General features: G+C 55.2%; 2 protein-coding genes and 1 long non-coding RNA gene across 4 annotated transcripts in view; all 3 read left to right on the top strand.

Moving 5' to 3' along the window:
* The window catches only part of RNF43 (ring finger protein 43), a 56,713-nt gene extending 52,219 nt beyond the window's left edge, over positions 1-4,494 (top strand). The window contains exons 9-10 of one of the 2 annotated variants that reach the window (XR_009746470.1): positions 1,472-1,835; positions 2,061-4,494. Coding sequence is in view for 1 of the 2 variants with exons in the window: in XM_061470648.1 (XP_061326632.1) it covers positions 1,472-1,515 (44 nt within the window). In the remaining variant the exon portion in view is untranslated. Of the gene's footprint in view, positions 1-1,471 lie in introns of both variants that reach the window. The other variant, XM_061470648.1, reaches the window with a different exon arrangement.
* The window catches only part of SUPT4H1 (SPT4 homolog, DSIF elongation factor subunit), a 57,873-nt gene extending 51,400 nt beyond the window's left edge, over positions 1-6,473 (top strand). Inside the window, exons 2-6 of the mRNA XM_061470649.1 lie at positions 4,819-4,887; positions 5,136-5,242; positions 5,319-5,374; positions 5,569-5,622; positions 6,057-6,473. Coding sequence (XP_061326633.1) covers positions 4,819-4,887; positions 5,136-5,242; positions 5,319-5,374; positions 5,569-5,622; positions 6,057-6,124 — 354 coding nt within the window. The 3' untranslated portion in view covers positions 6,125-6,473. The remainder of the gene's footprint in view (positions 1-4,818; positions 4,888-5,135; positions 5,243-5,318; positions 5,375-5,568; positions 5,623-6,056) is intronic.
* A 9,132-nt stretch (positions 6,474-15,605) lies between these two features.
* Positions 15,606-17,991, top strand: LOC133278146 (uncharacterized). Its single transcript, XR_009746469.1, has 2 exons — positions 15,606-15,999; positions 17,458-17,991. It is a non-coding gene; the product is annotated as an uncharacterized LOC133278146 (long non-coding RNA).
* The last annotated feature ends 361 nt before the right edge of the window (positions 17,992-18,352 follow it).

The following is an 18,352-nucleotide window of genomic DNA, read 5'->3' as shown; positions in this document are numbered from 1 at the left end:
GTAAAATATGGTATCCAGAGAACAAAACTTCTGTTGTATCCCTAAGGTGTGCTCCTTCAGTTCATTGCCCTGTGTGGGTCTCGATGGCCAGTTCAGCAGCTGAGGCTGTACCACCACTCCCAATCCAAGACCTTTTTATAACCTCTCTTTCTTTTTGGCTAACAGGGGACACTCACACAGGCATGATTTTCAGAAAAACATTTTTATAATGCTGTTTGGGTGCCTCAGGGCATCTGATCGCAGAGTGATCGAAGCTGTACAGTCTCTTTTGTGTTGCACATAAGCTGGTGTTTGTGAGAAACAGTTGGCAATGGCTTATTCAATGTACCAGTGACACAAATGCCAGATATGCTCAAACTCTGTCTCCTGGTACTTTGGCCATGCTGCACATGTATGTATGTGTATACCACTGTGTCTGTGCATTTCCTTCTCAAAGCAGAATATCAATTGTTTCTTTTCTTCCCATAGATTTAATTTTCACAGGTCCTGTTCCTCCAGCTGGTCATTTATAAAAAAGAAGAATTTGCTGACTGTTCTGGAAAGCTGTTTTGAATTGCTCTCTATGAATACCTGTATGCACATTTGTCTCCTTTTGATCTTGAGAACATTCAGGAAAAGGGATATGTGCAAAAATAATACCTGTATGCCTTTACTGGGCTACACTGGCCCTGCGTGATTGCCCTGGGCAGGCTTGAGAGATACCTGGGAAAAGGACTGTGGTGTGTGTATCAACACTTGGTCACTGAGAGAGAAAGGGCCTAACTGAAGCAGTAACTCAGGGTGCGCTGTTTCTAGGCAGTTGCAGTACGCTGAATATTTCAAAGTGACCTGCTCAGCACTTGCCTGTTGACAGTTCATCAGGCAGAAGCTGCAGTCCTTGCTGGCTGGGCCTGAGGGGTTGGCATTTATGGCCGAACACCACTCATTGGGTTTGGCTTGTTTGAGACTCACAAGCAATCTCTGCAACTTCTAATACACTCTGAAATGCACGTGCCATCCCTCTCCTGCATGCACACAGCACTTGCAGTCTGCTTTTGTTGTGTGGAGTTTCTGTTGTTCGCTGTCCCTGGTAGGTGCTGCCATGCCACTGTGAGAATACGAATTGGTGTTACATTCTGTTGCTACTGATTTTTTAAATGGCTGTACAGCTTTTCCTTGAAGAGCAAGCATCAAAAAGCCTCAAAAGCAAACATCTAGTACCAGTGTGAACTCTGAGGTGCACTGTGCTTAGCCTGTATCTTCTGAAATACTTAAAGACTAGCTTGACATCTTATCTTAACATTTTATTGTGCTTTAGCTTTCAGAAACAAACTGACTGGGGAGGTGGCCAGGAAAGTCCCTCCAAAATACTGTGAGAAACTTAGTGGCTTTCGCTGCAGCATCTGTTCTCTGTATTGCAGGGTCATGGCTGCAGAGCCTGGGAATGTTCAGCTAGGTGAGCATTTTTCTTTCTCCTTTTCTTTGAACACAGGATCTGAAGAGGAGGTCCAGGATGTCCGTGAACACTCAGTTTAATAAAACACTGGCCTGCTTCCTTACTGGAGAGCTGGAGTGGACAAAGATGTTCAGTGTACCAGCCGTCGAGGAGCTCACATCTGGCTCTGCGCAGTCCTGACCTGCACAGCCCATGCCAGGGTGCAGACTCTGAATAAGCACTTGTGGTCTCTTCACATGTTCCCCATTTGCGATGGTCACACAAACACGGTGCTGTGTTCTCCAGGTCCCCTTCTCCTTTGAAGGCAGAGGCAGACCATCTTCATCCTGTAGCATCCATCTGTGTGGGCCAGCTGGCTCAGAGGTCAGAGTTGGGAGTCACCAGCTGGAGAGCTCGCGCAGTGAGTGCAAGCTACTATTTCGGCATGTTCATGCCATGGAAGGTTTTGCTAAGCACTTCAAAAATAAACAAACCTTCAAGACCAAAAGCTGCAGAAATGACTTTCTGTGGCCTGGTAGCTCCTGACTTAATTTCCTCGCTTGTCAAAAGCCAGACTTCTTAATTTAGCTTTTCCACTCTTATTTCAGACACAGGAACAAGCTATTCTCCATCTTATCACCCACAGGTCTTCCCTGCAAGGTGCTGCTTCTGGCTTTTTTGGAAACCAACAGCTCTCACCACTTTTGATCACTTCATTGTCCCTCAGCTGACGCCATCTCAGCCATTTGCTGGGTTTTGCCAGCAGCAGGCGAGGTGAAGACACAGGGACAAGATCAGTATTTCTGGGAAGGAGCTGGGTTAGACTCTTCCTGTTGCAGTGGGAAGAGCAATCTCATCTGGCAGTGTGTACAAGTCTCTCTCTCACTCTCCTCCACCTGCTCTCAAGATAGGTGTGATGGCTGGCTCTGTTAAGAGCAACTCATTTGTTGAGCATATTTCAAACCTGAGATGCTCCCATCTCAGGAATCATGGAAAATCTTTGCCTTGATGTGGCTCTTGCTTCTGTCCTTCCTCTCTCATTGCCTCAAGACAGAGCAAAATTCCCAGCAAAAGTATCCATAATAAGTGCTGAGCATCACCCAGCCTTAATTGTATTTCTAAGACACCTGAAATGATCCTGCAAAGGAATTTTTCAAAATACTCTTCTGGCTTTCCTAATATTTTTTGAATGGAGAGAGAAAACTTGATCAATCACTAAGTTCTTGGTTTATTACTAGGGTTTTTTTCTCTCCCAGTTGCGGAGGTTTTTTTTTTAATGTCACTAGTTCTCATTTCCTACATCTCATAATTTGGGGGCATTCAAGTAAAATAAAGCCTGCCCAAATGAAAAACTTACAGAACCCAATCAGTTTTCATTCAGCAGGGAATTCAAGTATTGATTTTATTGCCTTCAATGACCATTCAGGCCAAAGAATTGGGCAGATTCCCACATGAAGTGCCCATTTCTGTGGCACCCAGCGTTCCCAGAGTTAATACTCTGGGCACTGGTGAGGATGCAACACTGGAGCTGAAGGTAACTCCTGACAGTTTGAAACCCGATGTAGGGACAGACTGCTGAGTACTCAGTAACCTTTCTGTGTCTTTCTTTAAAGCAGCAGCTGCTTCTCCAGTACAAGAAAGAGTATGGGTTATGTAGTTCCAGTTCAGGATGATCCTACCTCTGCCTTCCTTCATTGGTGAGAAAGGCTTTTTATGGGGTTTGCTGCCCTTCTTTGAAAAAGGCATCTTTGTCCCAGCTGCTAATCAGTCACTGACATTCAAATGATCTGAAGTCAGGCAATAGCACTGTTTAAAACAAAACATTATTCCCTTGTTAATGTTCATTTCTTCTGTGACCAAACCACTGCAGGACCTTTCAGTCTAGGGAAGAGTTGAATTTCTTTCATCAAAGAAACCAGGAGAACTATATTTTAATCTTTTGAGGCTCTTCTTGCTTGTCCTACAAAGCAGGCAGAAGACAGAAGCTCAGATTTCTTTCTCCCTTGCAGGGATGTCTGTCTTAAGCTAGAGGAAAAAACCAAAAAACAAACAACAAAACAGGAGCATATGTAGATTCTCCCTGTTCAGCTTCCTGTGCATGTTGTCCATGTCAACCAGCTCCCTACATCCTTGACCATCCTGGAGGACTCAGATGACTTCACAGGAAGGAGGGTTGCGAAGTCCAGGTGCTCCCACTGGTTTCTTTAACAGAAGGCTGCGAACCTCCAGAGGTGCATTTCACTGCCTCAAAGAATGGGCATCTAGTCTGCAGTCTAAAAGTCCTCCTCTTTCCCTCCTTATCCTTAAGAAAACAGAGGGCTTGGAACCTGCAGGAGACCTCAAGCTTCTTGGAGAAAGTGGTCAGCACTAATGCACTCTTTCCACTCCCTACTGCAGTATTACAGGGCTGTGCAGGGCAATGCCTGCTTTTCCTTTCCTGTTTTCCTTTCCTGACATTATGCTGCTGCTCCTTTTCATACAGAAAGCCATTCTAGATTCTGAGCCGAATGAGAGCATGCAGGTCTGCCTCTGTGGGTTCTTGGATGGGAGGAGAGGGAGGAACTCTCCAGGAAGGTGGTTTTTAAGGTCCTCTTCAGTAGATGGACTTCCATCCTTGGCTGCCTGGAAGGGAAGAAGCAGTATCTGAGAAAAGGCTCCTTTCAGTTCCTGCCCCTGTCACTTCAGGGTGATGCATTCAAGTGCTCAGGACCCTTGGGCTCTGTCATGGAATTTCTTCAGCCTCACTGCAATGAAGCAGAGCTCGTTTTTCTTCATTGCCTCCAAAGTCCCACCTGAAAACCGATGGAAGCCAGAGCATCCCAAACTCCCTCTATCTTAACCCGAAGTGCAGCCATTCCCCAGGGACTGCCACCCTCCCAGGGCCTCCTGCCCCACCGGGGTGGGTGCTGTGGCCCGGGCTGGCTGGACCTCCCCCCTTCCCACACAGAGCCTTTGCTCCGTTCTGTGATGTTCAGATCCTTTGGAAATGTGAATATAGGTTTGATTTTTGTCACTGGTTGTCATTTCCTGAGCCTGGCCTGGCTCTGGGGCTTGGGAATAAATTATGACACCACCCCTCCCCCCCCCCAAAAAAAAAAGAGAAAGGAAAAAGGAAGAATACGTTTTATATCTATGCAAACTTGTGTATTTATGTCCGATAAAAGATGTGTGAATATGCTGATGTGCTCAGAAATATATTTATTTACTAATATATTTATCCACGTACCCGGTCTGCTCGCCTGCTTTTGTTCTCTGCACCGCGCTGCGTTGCCAAACCCCTCGGACCGCCCCCCCCCGCGCGGTGGCCCCGGCCGTGACCGGCGCTAGGACCGCCCGTCCTCCGCGCCCAGCCCCGCCCCGGCCCCGGCCCCGCTCTGCGCCTGCGCGGGGCTCGCCGTGGCGGCATGGCGCTGGAGACCGTCCCCAAGGACCTGCGGCACCTCCGCGCCTGCCTGCTGTGCTCCCTCGTCAAGGTGCGGCCAGCGCTGGCACCGTGCTCCGCACCTCCTGCCCCGGCCCGGGCCCGGGCCCTGCTCCCCTCCTGCCGCCGGGCTGGGGCCTCTCTCGGCCCGCGGGCGTTTCTCCGTCCCGTGGCTCCCTCCCTTTACCCAGCCAGCTTTGCCTGGTTACTGCGGCCTGGCCCGGCGCAGCCCTCCCCTTCCCTCGCTCCGGCCCTTCCCGGTCCCGGCCAGGCCCCGCGCTGACGCCTCTGTCCCCTCAGACCATCGACCAGTTCGAGTACGACGGCTGCGACAACTGCGATGCGTACCTGCAGATGAAGGGCAACCGGGAGATGGTCTATGACTGTACCAGCTCCTCCTTCGACGGGTGAGTGGGCCCGACCCGTGGTCACCGGGGTGTCACTCGGCTGCAGAGCGTCCTCTCACTCCTGTCCCTCCCACAGGATCATCGCGATGATGAGCCCTGAGGACAGCTGGGTCTCCAAGTGGCAGCGGATCAGTGAGTGGGTTTCTGGGGGCGGAGATCCCTTCTCCTCAGCAAACCCTTCTCTGGGGCAGCGGGAGTTGCTTTTGGGGCTGCAGAGGGTGTCTCTGCTCCCGATGAGGGGGCATCAGCGCTGTCAGAGGCTCCCAGGATGCTGCCCCACCTGGCTGCTGCCGTGCAGGTACCCCTCAGTGTTCTCTTTCCCCCAGGTAACTTCAAGCCGGGTGTGTACGCAGTGTCAGTGACCGGCCGGCTGCCTCAAGGTAACGCTGCAGCTCGTGTTATGGGGGAGGCTCCTGCGCAGGTGGCAGCTGAGGGATTGTTCTGTGCAGGAGGTGCTGGGGCTGTTGTTTTGAAGGTGTCAAACTGGGCAGAGCATTGTGCTGTGCTGTGTGACAAAATCAGGATGTTCAGTGAATACTGTGTATTGCAAACAGAGCACTTGCAGCGTGGGTGAAGGGATGAGCAAGGGTGCCACAAAGAGATGCTGAATAGGAGGTGCTTTCACGGTTATGCAGGTGGGGTTTCTCCCAGCAGTCTTTCAGCACAACACCTGCCAGAAGCTGACATTAAAGATGCTGCTATCCCTGTGGTACCAGGGATAAACTGTGTGAAGGCTACATGACAGAGCAGCCGGATTTTTTCAGGGCTCTTCATCCCTAAGGAATACTGAAGTGTGTTTTTCTCCTTGCTGCAGGGATCGTCAGAGAGCTGAAGAGCCGTGGTGTGGCTTACAAGTCCCGAGACACAGCTATAAAAACCTAAAGTGCTCTTGTGCTGCCTGGAGGATTCCCCAGATATGTTTGGAGTGGCACCAGGCATGTGGGGCACTGCTCCAAAACCTTTTAGCTTTAGCATGTGGGAAGGAGAGCCTGACGTGGAGGGAGCTTCCTGGCTCAGCTTCTCTCAGTACTTCTGGCCTCTGTTGTACCACTGTGGGCCTACACAGACTGTAGATATTTTCTTTGACCCTTGTCGAGGGGGATGGCATGAATGGGTCTGGGGAAGCAGTGCTTAATGGTGATGCACTAGATTTTTTACTGGTGGCATGGAAAAGAGAAGGGCTGGGATATAGTTGTGTTTATACTTCAATAAAATGCACTGTCTGCTCAGAGCTGAATCTCTAGTCACTAGTTTCACCCACTGCAGGGAGTGGGGGTTTCACACTCACCCCCTACACCTGCCAGACTGTTTGGAGTCTACAGTTGCCGTCACTTCTTACACCATGGACGACACTTCTGCCTGGGGAGGGAGATCCTGCCCTGGCTGAACTGCGGAGTGCCTCACTGTAGGAATGAGCAGACTAGTGGGTTGGGTCTTACAGCTCACTGCTGGATGGAGTAGGTAGATGATGCTAAGTATTTCATGTGCAGGTTATCTAGAGGTCTTGGCGCTCTGGGCCTGCGTGGTCTGGTGCAGGGGATGTGGAAGCCGGCTGATCACAAAGGACTCTGCCCTTAGATAAGCCATCTATATCAGTAGCTCTCTGAAATAATCTTTTTCCCCCTGAGATAATTCTATAGCTGGAAAGCTCAATTTTGGTTTTTTGTAGACAAATAGTGGAAAATCACTATCTGGTGAAATACGGTGGCTGGAATCAGATGGTGAAAGCACCATCTGATGTGGCACGAAAGCAGCTGCAGCAAGGGAGCATTGCTGTTGCAAAGTGAGTGTCAGCAGCACCAAGGTGATGTGTTCTCTGTCCTGCTGTGGTTTGTAGAGCTAGCCCAGAGAAGAGCCCCAAGCACTCAAACCCAGGGGTTTGGAGCAGATGTGTGGCTAGAGAAGACTGATGTGAACATAGGGAGGCTGTGTGGGGTCACAGTGCTAGTTGAGACAAAAGACTGCAGGGAAAGATGCCTTAAACCACATTTCTCCTCGGGACTTGTAGTGAAGATTATTTGCTGGATGCAGACCAGGACCAAGTCAAGTTGGTGGTGGGCTTTTGAGCTCCAGCAGACATCTCCAGGAGCTGACTGCCTTTTGTGGAAGAACCAAGGGTGCTTATGCTCCTGGCCTGGGGGTTACAGTCTCCTCTGGGAAAGATGGACCAGCAGGTTCACATCTTCTGGGGAGAGGAGGGATCTGATTTTCACACACCCCTGGTGAACATCCAAAGCACTTGAGTTACCTGATGCTTACCCTCCAGGCTTCCTTGGTTGCAGAGCCTGGGCAGGAGATGACCCTGGTAGGTCAGGTCTGTGGGAGAAAGGTGTGACTGACTCCAGGATGCTCCGATTTAGACATTTTAGGCACAGACATCTGGGCCCTTGAGGGTATTTTGGATTGGCTGTGCTGTGAGAAGCACAGAGTGAGCTAGGATCCCCCAGGCTGTGTTCATTTCCAGCAGAAGTGTCCAAGAAAGCTGCAGCCAGTGCTGTCTAGTTGTGTGAGGTTGATGAGAGCTGACAAGGTTCAGAATGAAAGGGATCAAGGAGGATGAGATAGGCAGCATTTTTTACAGCTGAGGGGAGATGGATCTTGAGTGATGCTTTGGCTACAGCCAAGTTGGAAGGATTGTGGGGGCAGATCACCCTTCCGTGCCAGTGTTCCAGGCCAGGTTGGATGGGGTTTGGAGCAGCCTGCTCTAGTGGAAGGTGTCCCTGCCTGTGGCAGGGGCTTGGAATTGGATGAGCTTTAAAATCTCTTCCCACCCAAACCATTCTGTGATTCTATTATTCGTCATACTCTTAAATGACGAATGTATGATTCGTCATATTACTATATGACAGAGAGCAACGACCCTGGCCATGGCCAGCTTCGAAGCCTCACCTTTTAAGTGCCACGGGGTGGCAGCACGGCTTCGTGGAGCATGGCTGGAGGCTGGTGATGAGGGGAAGCTGCTGGAGATGGACCAGAGCAGGACAGACCTGAGGCTCATGTGCTTTTTCTGCTGTATTTCACAGTGCCATGCCCTCCCTCTAGCTTACCCGGCTGTGTCCCCCTTCCCTGGCTCCAGGGATTGGCATGGACACGCTGGAGCTGTTCCAGGACTGGAGGCACATTGTGACTCTTTCCACAGTCCCAGGTCAGCTGGTCCCCTGGCCGCATGGTGCAGAGGAGGTGATGAGAGGGCTCCGTGCAGGACCTGTGCAGGGTGGGCTTGTTTGGCTTGGCTGGGTGTGAGTCTGCAGGCACGGTGGTTCATGTCTCCCTTCCTGGGGAGCTGCAGTCTTGCAGTAATGCAGTTACTGCCCAGCGCTTGGGAACTTTGCTTAGTTGTCCCCAGGGAGAAGTGCACATTGTCACTGTGCCTCTCATAGAAGGTGAAGGGGCTTCTAAAGCCTGCTGGGACCTCACCCCTTGGAAGGAATCACAACTACTCCAGGTTATATAGAGTTCAGACTGGGGTGCTGCAGTGAAAGTGCAAGAGGCAGAACATCAAGCAAACAGGCTGAGCCCTGGTGGGCTTTCAGAGAGAGCTGCACCTCCTCTGCCTGCAAGCAGCTCACAGTGCTTCTGAGCACTGGGTGCCTCTGATAGGGCTGAATCAGTGAGCCTCTTCCCTGCAAGCTTGCTCGCTCACCCACACACGCACCACATCTCCCAGCCCACGCCACCCAAGTGATTCATTGCTTCCAGGCTGCCAGAGCTGAGCGTTGGACCTCTGCAAAGCGCCCTAAAATGAGCATTTCAGTTAGACTTGAGCCCTGGGGCTGCCAGCAGTTTGTAGCAGCAAAAAAGCAAACGGATCTGGATCTTTATTTGCTGAGAAAAGTAGGGCAGGGAGCTCTCACGTTGAAGGAATAGAAAAGATGTGCAGTGGCAGCCTGGGCTGTAATCAGGAGAGAAAGCGTCAACAGGGCAGGGAGTTGTGGATCTGAGTCAGTTGAAGACGGCTCCTCCCCCTGCACCAAAATGACGTTAAAATGTTTGAGCCAGGCCTGGAAGCCCTGCAGGGTTGGCACCGCGGCCGCCCCCCGTGCAGGGGGAGGCCAGGGCAGCCCCGGGCAGCGCAGGCAGGAAGCACGAGCCAGTGGGTTTTCTTGGTGCGGGTTTTGAGAACCGATACCTCGGCTCTGCCTCCGGGTGAGAAAAATGACTTTCCCAAACCGCAGCGCACTGGGTGCTTCCACGCAGAGCAGCTGCTGCCGCTGCTGGGAAATGCCTGTCTGAGCCCTCCCCACCTGCACGGGGGGCCCCGAGGCTCTGTCCCTGCACGCTGCTCCCACCGCCTGCCATGAGCCTTTGTCTTGCAGCTTGGCCACGCTGGCCTGCAGAGGGAGGGGGATGTGTAGCAGTGCCTTGGGACAGTGGCTGAGGTGTGGTGACACCCCCAGTTGTGCTCCCACGGGTGCTCTGCGCATGCCGTGGCAGAGGTGCTGCCCAGGGTTGACTGCAGCAGCATCAGGGCTGCTTCATCCTAAATCTGCTCTCAGGGGCTGCCTCACTGCCTTCCAGTGCACAGCCTCAGATCTTCCCTGTGTGCTGGGGGGGCTGGTGACCGCAGGGGTGCGGAGACCCTTGCGGGTAGGTGCTGGGGGGATAAACTAAACTAAAACAAACCCCTGCTTTCCTTGGAAGCTGGCTGAAGAGACCTTGGCAAGGTTGAGGTGCAGGGAAAAATGACCTGGTCCCTGTGCTGCCAGCCCAGGGCTGGGGGGAAGCACTGCTGGAGCGAGGATGGCAAAGCCATAGTGCATGCCGTTAATGGCGGCCCACCCTGCCCATCACCTCTGCGTCAGCACCCATGGGGAGAAGCTACCAAGGCACCTGATTGTGTCTGATGTGGTGGGAAGAGGAGGGGCCCATGGCCAGCTTTCAGTAGCAGCCGTTTGGATGGGCTGCAGAGGGGATGGGTGCAGGTTTCGGAGGTGCAGGTAGTTATGAAGGCTTTCAAAGCATGGCAGAAGTGGGGCACGTCTGCCTCGTGCACCGTCCCAAGGGGTTCCTGGTGTTCTAGCAATGGTAGGCAAAGAATGGAGACGTGTTCCCGGCTGAGGGGATCTGCAGGGAAAACAGGGAGCTCTGAGGTATGATGGGTCCTCTGGCTGTTTGCCTGTCAGGAATTACAAGGGAAGGAGGAGGCTTTGCTTTGTGAGGGACAGACAGACTGGTGGGCCATTGGTTCCTGAAGCAGGCCTGCAAAGAGCACGTGAAGATGGTGCTGTCACCCCCTGCAAGTTCAGTGCTGCCTGCAAAGTGGCCCTAAGCTGCTTCATGGTGGATACGTCTAAACCCACTGATGCTGACAGAGTTGGGGTCTTAGCATCTGGGGGGACACAAGAAGCTGTTGGAGGGTCCCAAACCTCCTCTGGGCTGAGCCCTCTCACCTCCCTGGTCTGCTCCTGCAGTTCTGCTTCATGGGAAGGGGAGATGCCAGGGGTTGGTGGGACAGATTAGGGTCTCATCCTGACGGTGGAGGTTGCGGGGGGTGCATGGTTCCTTGTGGCAAATGGCAAAGTGAGACCACAGATGAAGTCACAGGACGGATTTGAGAACCTGGTGGTATCTGCTTTGTCCCCAGCTCTACTGGGGCCTCCTGCTGCATCCTGAGTGGTACTCGTCCTTCCTCATTTTGGCCAGATGTACGTCACCCAGGCTCTTCCCAAAGTAGGTGCTGGGTTTTTCCCCTGGAGGGAATGGTCCTCCTGTGTAGACAGTGGCAGAAGAGTTGCTGAGAAGCCAAGCAGAGTCCTGGACACATGCTGGGTGAGGACATTGCACCTCCTCTGGGAGACCCCAAACAGCTGAGGTGCATGGTATGGGGCAAGGTGTCAGCCTGTGCTGGTGGCTACAGGAACCAGCCCCTTGGCCAGGCTGGGCCTTCGATGCTGCTCTCCCAGCACCACCTGGCCTGGCTGGTCTGGAAAGCAGCCATCATTGCCAGGTTTGGGAAGATGTTCCTGGCAGCCCTTGGTGCCTGTCCCTGGGTCCTCAGGGTCTCTGGACCTCAGAGATCCTCATGCCTTGTCCCAGTGTGGGAGCAGGCAATTCTGGGGAAGGAGGGACTGTCACTACAAAGCTCAGCCCCACATCTCCTGAGTCCATCCTGCACCAGAAGGTCCAGAGCACAGCTTCATCCGTTCCCCATATTGCTGTTGAGTTACAAGAGGAATGGCTTTAAGCTGCCTGAGGGGAGACTGAGATGAGCTCTTAGGCAGAAGCTCTTCCCTGTGAGGGTGCTGAGGCTCTGGCACAGGGTGCCCAGAGAAGCTGTGGCTGCCCCATCCCTGGCAGTGTTCAAGGCCAGGTTGGACACAGCGGCTTGGAGCAAGCTGCTCCAGTGGAAGGTGTCCCTGCCCGTGGCAGGGGTTGGAGCTGGAGGAGCTTTAAGGTCCCTTTAGCCCAAACCCGCCTGGGATTCCATGATTCTTCATCCCAAATGGGCCTGCCCTGGCACCCACCGTGTGCCGTTGCACAACCCTTGGGTCAAGGGGGGAAAGGGGAGAGCGGAGTCGCGGTCTGTGCCGCAGCGCTGGTGCCGGGCCCCAACCCGTGTCCTCCCCTGCCCCCACCTGCGAGCTCGCTGCCGCAGGTGACACGGGATGTGACGGGGCCCCGTGCGTGGCAGCCAACGGCCCCACGCCCGCCATTGGCGCAGCCGGGCCACGCTGTGTCTATATTTGGTCAGATCGCGCTCTGTCTAAATTTGGTCCCGTGTGCCCCCGCGCCCGCCCCCCACGGCGCTCGGCCTGGCTGAGGTTTCCCCTCACGCTCACTCGGCTGCAGCCCGCCTCACCCGGCAGTTTCTGGTTGACTCACTTGTAACGGCCCTGCCAGCAGCGGCGCTCCCTGGGGACGGGCAGGGCGCAGGCAGCGGGATCAGGCTGGGAGCCCGTCCCGGCGCCTGGCAGGGAAACGGGGCTCAGCCCCATTCCTGCTTGGGTGCAGAGGTGACCCTTGTCTGTGCCAGCAGCGCTTCCTTGTGCCTAGCAGGATGGTGGCAATGATCTGACCATCCAAAAAACTCTCAGGAGCTTTTGGGCACCCCCGATTTCTTTGGGGCAGCAGTAGTAGCCCTCCCCATGCTCTCCAGGAGCACCACCAGATTGGAGCCTTCTGCCCCAGGGGTCTTTTCTTGAGGACACCCATTGCGCTGCAGAGCAGAGGGAACTGTGCCCATCTGTGCGCCTCTGTCCCCTCTTCTTAGAGGGAACGTGGTGGCATATGTTGGGAATGCAGTCATTAGTGTTCAGTGTTAACAGTGACATGACCGTAGCTCTGTTGGGGTCTGGCAGAATGATGACCAGGAGGCGCTCCTGGCTGTCTGTGGAGCAAGTGGCTAGCAGAATCCCATTCCCACTAGCCAGTGAAGGGGACTCAGGGAGGCTTCAGGTGAGACCACCCCCTCCCTCCTCCTCCTCCAGCACAGCTCTCAGGCCCCCGAGGAGCCGGATAGATGGAAGCTGCGCAGGCATGGCTGGGCAGCAGGCAGCTCCCTGCCTGGCACAGAGCTGGGACCACTGGCAGGGGTTCATCTCCTTTCAGCACGGCACAGGGCTGAAGGCGGCCGGCCTGGCCACCACTTCCCCTGCGTGCAGCGAGCCCTGCGACCGCAGGCGAGGAGGGGAAGTTGCTGCAAGGGACGATAAGAAATATCAGGGCTTTCGCAGTGCCTGGGCTGTGCAGCCTGACAAGGGCCCTTCCCCCTGCCCCTGTGCCGGGGCTGGCGCTGCTGCTGCCCCCCAAGCCCCCAGCTCCCACACTCCCCTGTGCCCATTGATACTGGGAGAGTTACTGGAAAAGCAACAGCCCATGTCCCGCTGGGCAGTGGGGAGCCTGGGCCCTGTGGAGCAGCAGCAGCGGTGCATCCCCGGTGCTCAATACAGAGCAAAAACTGAGTGGCACACCCGGGTGCCGGGATGCTGCGAGTGTCCAACCTGCATCTGCATGACCCGAGAGAAGAGCAGGGGAGGGTAGAGCCAGGGAAGCAGTGTCATGGTGGGAGAGGGTTTGTTTTAAGGAGTGCTGGTGGGTTGGGGAGCAGCACCCTTGGGAACAGCAGCAACCAGCACCCTGGGGATCCATCGGCAAGTCCTCAGGTGATGCAAAGCAGATGGCCAGGGTCTGAAGAGGGGTCTCAGGAGCATTCTAGGGACCAGAAGCTCTCACAAGGTCCTCGGGGAGAAAACACAGCCAGAGCAGCCTCCCTGAGCTTCAAAACACCTCTGTGTCCCCAACACAGGGAGCTCTTTTGACCAGGCCAAGCACTGGGGGTAGAAATTCCTGCAGCCTCGTTTGCCAGTTGGTAAAATTAACCAATGGCCAGGGGATGTGGGAAGTTCATCATCAGTTGGAGACTTAGAGACCTGAAGAACCAGATCTGCTGATTTCCTCCTCTCCGAGAGGCGGTGCAGGCAGTGAGTGGCTGCTGCTGGCAGAAGGAAACCAGCCTGGGACACCCAGAATGTCATGTCCCCTTGCTTGTGCTGGGCCAGGGAAAGGGGAAGCATTGCCTCCCTCCACTTCCCTGCTGGGAAGGCGCCAGTGGCCGTCCCACACACCTCCTCGGCTCCTTGCTGAGTGGGCAGTGCTCTGCTGAGAGCCCATTTTGGGAGGGCACAGCTCCTTCCCTGCAGCATCCCCAGCGCTGGCCACGTGCTTCACCCTGCCCATGACATCCGTCTCTCCGCAGCAGTGTCTCCCAGCTGCCTCCATTAAGAAACACATCATCTTGCTTTGCAACGTGGTTAGCATCAAATGTGCCTTTTCTCACCTCCACCCCCTGCCCCCAGCTCTCTCAAGCAGGGGCTGGCTTGTTGAAGCAAGTCACGCTACAAGAAATGTGGCCTTGGAAAGTCCCCAGCAGCACCTCTGGGACCAAAGCTTCCTCTGTCTGCCCCCAGAAAGGCTCCTTGTCTCTGCTGTAGGAGCATGGTTGCCTGTACCTCTGCACCTCTGACACCCTGTGGTAGCACCCAGTACCACTGGGGACCTGCCCGCTACACTGGACTTGGGCTGCTGTCTCAGGTGAGTATCTGGTTTGGGAACAACCTGCTCACACATCCAGACTGATGTTCACAATTGTAGGTGTCGTCAGGAGGGATAATTCAGGGAGCTCAGAAGGCGTTTGGGTCAGCTCCACATGTGCATGTGGTGGCCTCTGCCGCTGGTGAGGAGCTGCTTGCCGCAAGCAGAAGCAGAGGGATGCTCTCCTGAGTCAGAGCTGCACCAGCAAAGGACCCTGTGGAGACATCACCTGCTTAGATTTCCCTGCTGAACTTCTCACTGGCTTGGGGAACCAGCAAAGGATGGGAGACAGGGCAGACCACTGGGGCCAGCTGGGCAGGCAGACAGGCTCACTCCAGCCACTTAGGGTCTGGGGCTGTTTTCTCCCAGTGAAACTTTTTGAGCAGTTCAATCTCCGTTTGAAAAGAATTTCCCAACCAGCTCCCTTTTCACCAAAGCCCCCTCTACCAGCTCATGTGCTGCTCAAGTCAAATCACTTCTGACTGTGCTGCTGCTCGGTTATTTTTGACCTTGCTCTTCCGCTGCCTTCTGCAAACCTCACCATAGGTTTATTTTTTTTTTACGTTTCCGTCCAGCTTGTCAATGTGGAGTGTGAATAATTTTGGCCTAAAAAAAGAGCCATTTGCAAAGCCACATGAAAACAATTGCACAGGCAGATGCAATCCCATTTAAAGTCACCTGTTGTGCTTTAGCTCGTAGTTTTTAGACTAGTTTCATGGGCAGCTTCACCTGGCACTGTGGCAGGGCATGCTTCCAGCATGCAGTGCAGTGCTGGCTGTGCAAACCCCCTGCTCCATGACACACAGGAGCTCCAGCCCCTGTGCCACCGAGCAGTGCTGGCTACTGCAACCCGGCATGCAAACCCTGCGAACCTGGCCTTTGCTTTACTTCCCGGGGCCTCACATCCCTGTCAGCCGTTAGAGCTGCCCGGGGCGGGGGGAAGTCTAGCGTTGCAGTGCATGGAGTGGGTAAGAGGCTCCAGAACGCCGCTTGGGCAACGTGTTTCCGAAAGATCACGTTTAGGGCTCACAGTCCATTGGCACCCATGTCCCCACCTCCTTTGGCCCTATACAGGGCAGCACCCTGAATCCTGCAGACCCCTCCGTAAGCTCTCTCTGTGGTTAGGAATGTCTCACTCCTGTGCAGGTCCCACCACCAGGATGGCGCGAGGGGCAATGGTGGAGCCCCGTGGCCATCCCAGCCCCCACGCAGCTGGGAGGGGGTGGATTTGGTTCCTGTCGCCCTGCGCAAACAGCCCTTTTTGCTCTTTGTGTTTTGCACAAACATGTTTGTCGCCCTCAGCAGCAAGGCCCAGGAGAGCACAATCGGCTGCTCTGCAACGGCTTCCGGTGCTCGGCAGCAGCCACCCCTCGCCCCTCGCTGGGCTGGCTGCGGTCAGGCTGCGGGGTGGTGCTGGGTGGGACCATGCACCGTTATCTCCTCAGCAGCTACGGCTCTTCCTGTGGTTGGGGCCACGTGGGCAGGATGGGGTTAAAAGCAGCCCCACGACGGACAGGGGCCCATTGCTCTCTGGCCGCCGCCACCATCACTCCATGCAGCACCTCACCACACCGGCACCCGGCATGTGCCACCAGCACCCAGCGTGGGCCACCGGCATCTGGCATACACCACCGGCACCCAGCATGCACCACCAGCACCCGGCATGTGCCACCAGCACCCAGCATGGGCCACCAGCACCCAGCGTGGGCCACCTGTGCCCTGACCTGGTAATGGGGGGACCCATCCAAGGTGCCCACATGGCTCTCAAGGAGCAGCACGGGGCCTCCTGGGGTGTGGTGGCCATGGCCCCGATTCCACTATGAGGGGGGGCAGCGGGTGCTGGGGGCCGACGACAGGTAAGGGAGCGCCCCATCCCAGGAGGGGGGTGCCGGGGGGAGGAGGCACCACACTGGCGGGTGGGTGGAGGCAGGAAGCACCCGAAGCAGAAGTGACACCCAGGGGGTTTTCAGTGGCAGTGGGAACAAGACTGGGTGACATGGAGGCTGGCGGTGCAGACAAGGTGAGGCTGGCGGGGTGAGGGTCCATGTGGCTTTGGGTGCAGGGACCCCCGACTGACCCCCAGCGCATGGCCTGAAGGGCAGTGGGAGCATGGAAAGTGTCTCCATGTGACTGGCAGATGGGGCAAGGTGGAGTCCCATGGGGAGCCGCCAGCCACGGAGCTCCTGTGGCTTCAGGGGCAGGGGGGTGAGGCAAAGTGTTCTTGGGATAAGGAGGCAGGGATGACACCTAATCTCCCATGGGGGCATTTCAAGGGTGATGGCGATGGGGTTTTCTGTAGGATGCCCGCCATGGAGACAAGGCAAAAGAGTCCTCTGTGACCAGGGTGTCAGTTAGGTTAGGTCCCATCATGGGGACATGGCAAGGGGAGTCTTTGTGATGCAGGTGGGATTAGAGGGACAATGGTGGAGTTTGAGATGGGATCTCACTTTTGGGATCCAGATGAGGGGGTCCTCATGGGATCCTCTGGGGTTTGAAAGGCAACAATGGAGTTCAGGGTGGGATTCCGGCATGGGAACAAAGCAAAGGGGTCCTCTATGAAAGGGTATGGGGTGAAGGTCTCACATGGGGGCATAGCAAACATGACCTCCGTACCCTGGATGAGGTCTGAAAGGGTCCCCACCAGCAGGGACAAGGCAATTGGGTTCTCTATGATCAGAATGGGGTCTGAGGTGGAGTCACCTGCTTGGGGACAAGTCAAAGTGGTGTCCTATGACCCGAATGGAGTATTATTAAGTGGATTCCTCTCTTTGGAGGTAAGTGCAAACTTACTCCTATGACTAGAATGGGGTCTGAGGGGGGGTCCTTCCTTTTCGGACAAGTCAAAGCTGTCCCCTGTGACCAGGATGGGGTATTAGGTGGGTTCTCTGCTTTGGAGACAAGGTGAGGAATTCCCTTGTGCCCAGGATAGGGCTTGAGGTGGGACAACGAGGTATAAAGTACAGTGTTGCCCATGGGGACAAGGTGAGGATGTCCCCTGTGCCCAGGATGGGGTTTTAGTGGAGACAAGGGAGCACAAAGAAGTATCTCCACTGTGGGGACGAGGACGGTGCCCATGCCTGGCATAGCTCCCCAAGGCAGGAGGTGATGCTGCAGAGGCTCCCTGTCCCCTGTGATTTGCATCCCTGGCCGTGCCGACACTGAGGGGGGCCCGCGGTGGGACACAGGGGGTGTGGGACGTGGCCCCGCGCGGGCGGAAGTGAGCACATCGCTGGAGGAGAGCGACTGCCGGACACGGACTGAGAGACAGTGCAGTCACCCATAAAGTAGAAAGCACTACTAAACAGCACTGCAGGGTGTAGTGTTTCCTACTTTATGGATGAGTGTACTGTGGGCTACGGAGAAGAGAGCACTGCCGCGACCCACGAGCCCATCGCAGGCTGTCCAAGAGAGGAGGATGGGCTGTGCCACATGGGAAGAGGGGCCCTATGGCCTGGTGCCCCACGTGCGCGGTGGAGGGGCCTGTTGGGTTGGAGCAAGCACCGTTCTGGGAGGCCAGGTAGGCACCAAAGCCTCCAACTCCCAGTTTCCCCCTACCCCCACCTTCATTTTCTATGTGGGAAGAGATGGGTAGTCATGGCCATGTGCAATGCGGAGAGGGATGGGAGGTGGACAGGGGCTCCTGAGTGGCTTTGTGCTGCCAAATGACTGCTGGGTGCAGCAGGGTGGGCAGCTGCTGAATAAAACTCTTTCGGTGTTGACTTGTGGACCTTCTACTCTGCTCCTGGGAAATCAAACCCAGGGAAGACACGTGCAGTGCCTGGGGCCGCGGTCCACGGGGCTGTCTGGCAGCAGCACACACGCGGAGCGTGCACACTGCTGCAGACCATGCTCAGAGCCCTGGGAAACCCTTGGTGAGATCAGGGGTGGGGGTGGAAACAGCTCAAGAGGAGCCGGCAAATCTCAGCCCATCCACAGGGGTCTCTCACCTTCAGCCCCCCCAGGGCGCGCTGGCACAGCTGCGTGTCCTGTGGCAGCCCCAGCCATGGTCTCCACATGGAGTGAGGAGTCCTCCCGTGGTCCGTGTCTGCCCCCAGCTCCACACCCATGGCTCCTCCTTCC

The sequence above is a fragment of the Pezoporus flaviventris genome, unplaced genomic scaffold (assembly GCF_033815535.1).
Source record: "Pezoporus flaviventris isolate CSIRO_AGI_PZ_B2104156 unplaced genomic scaffold, CSIRO_AGI_Pfla_v1 ptg000063l, whole genome shotgun sequence".
Lineage (NCBI taxonomy): Eukaryota > Metazoa > Chordata > Aves > Psittaciformes > Psittacidae > Pezoporus > Pezoporus flaviventris.
The sequence above is the reverse complement of the archived record's forward strand: the minus strand, read 5'-3'. Positions and strand labels throughout refer to the sequence as shown.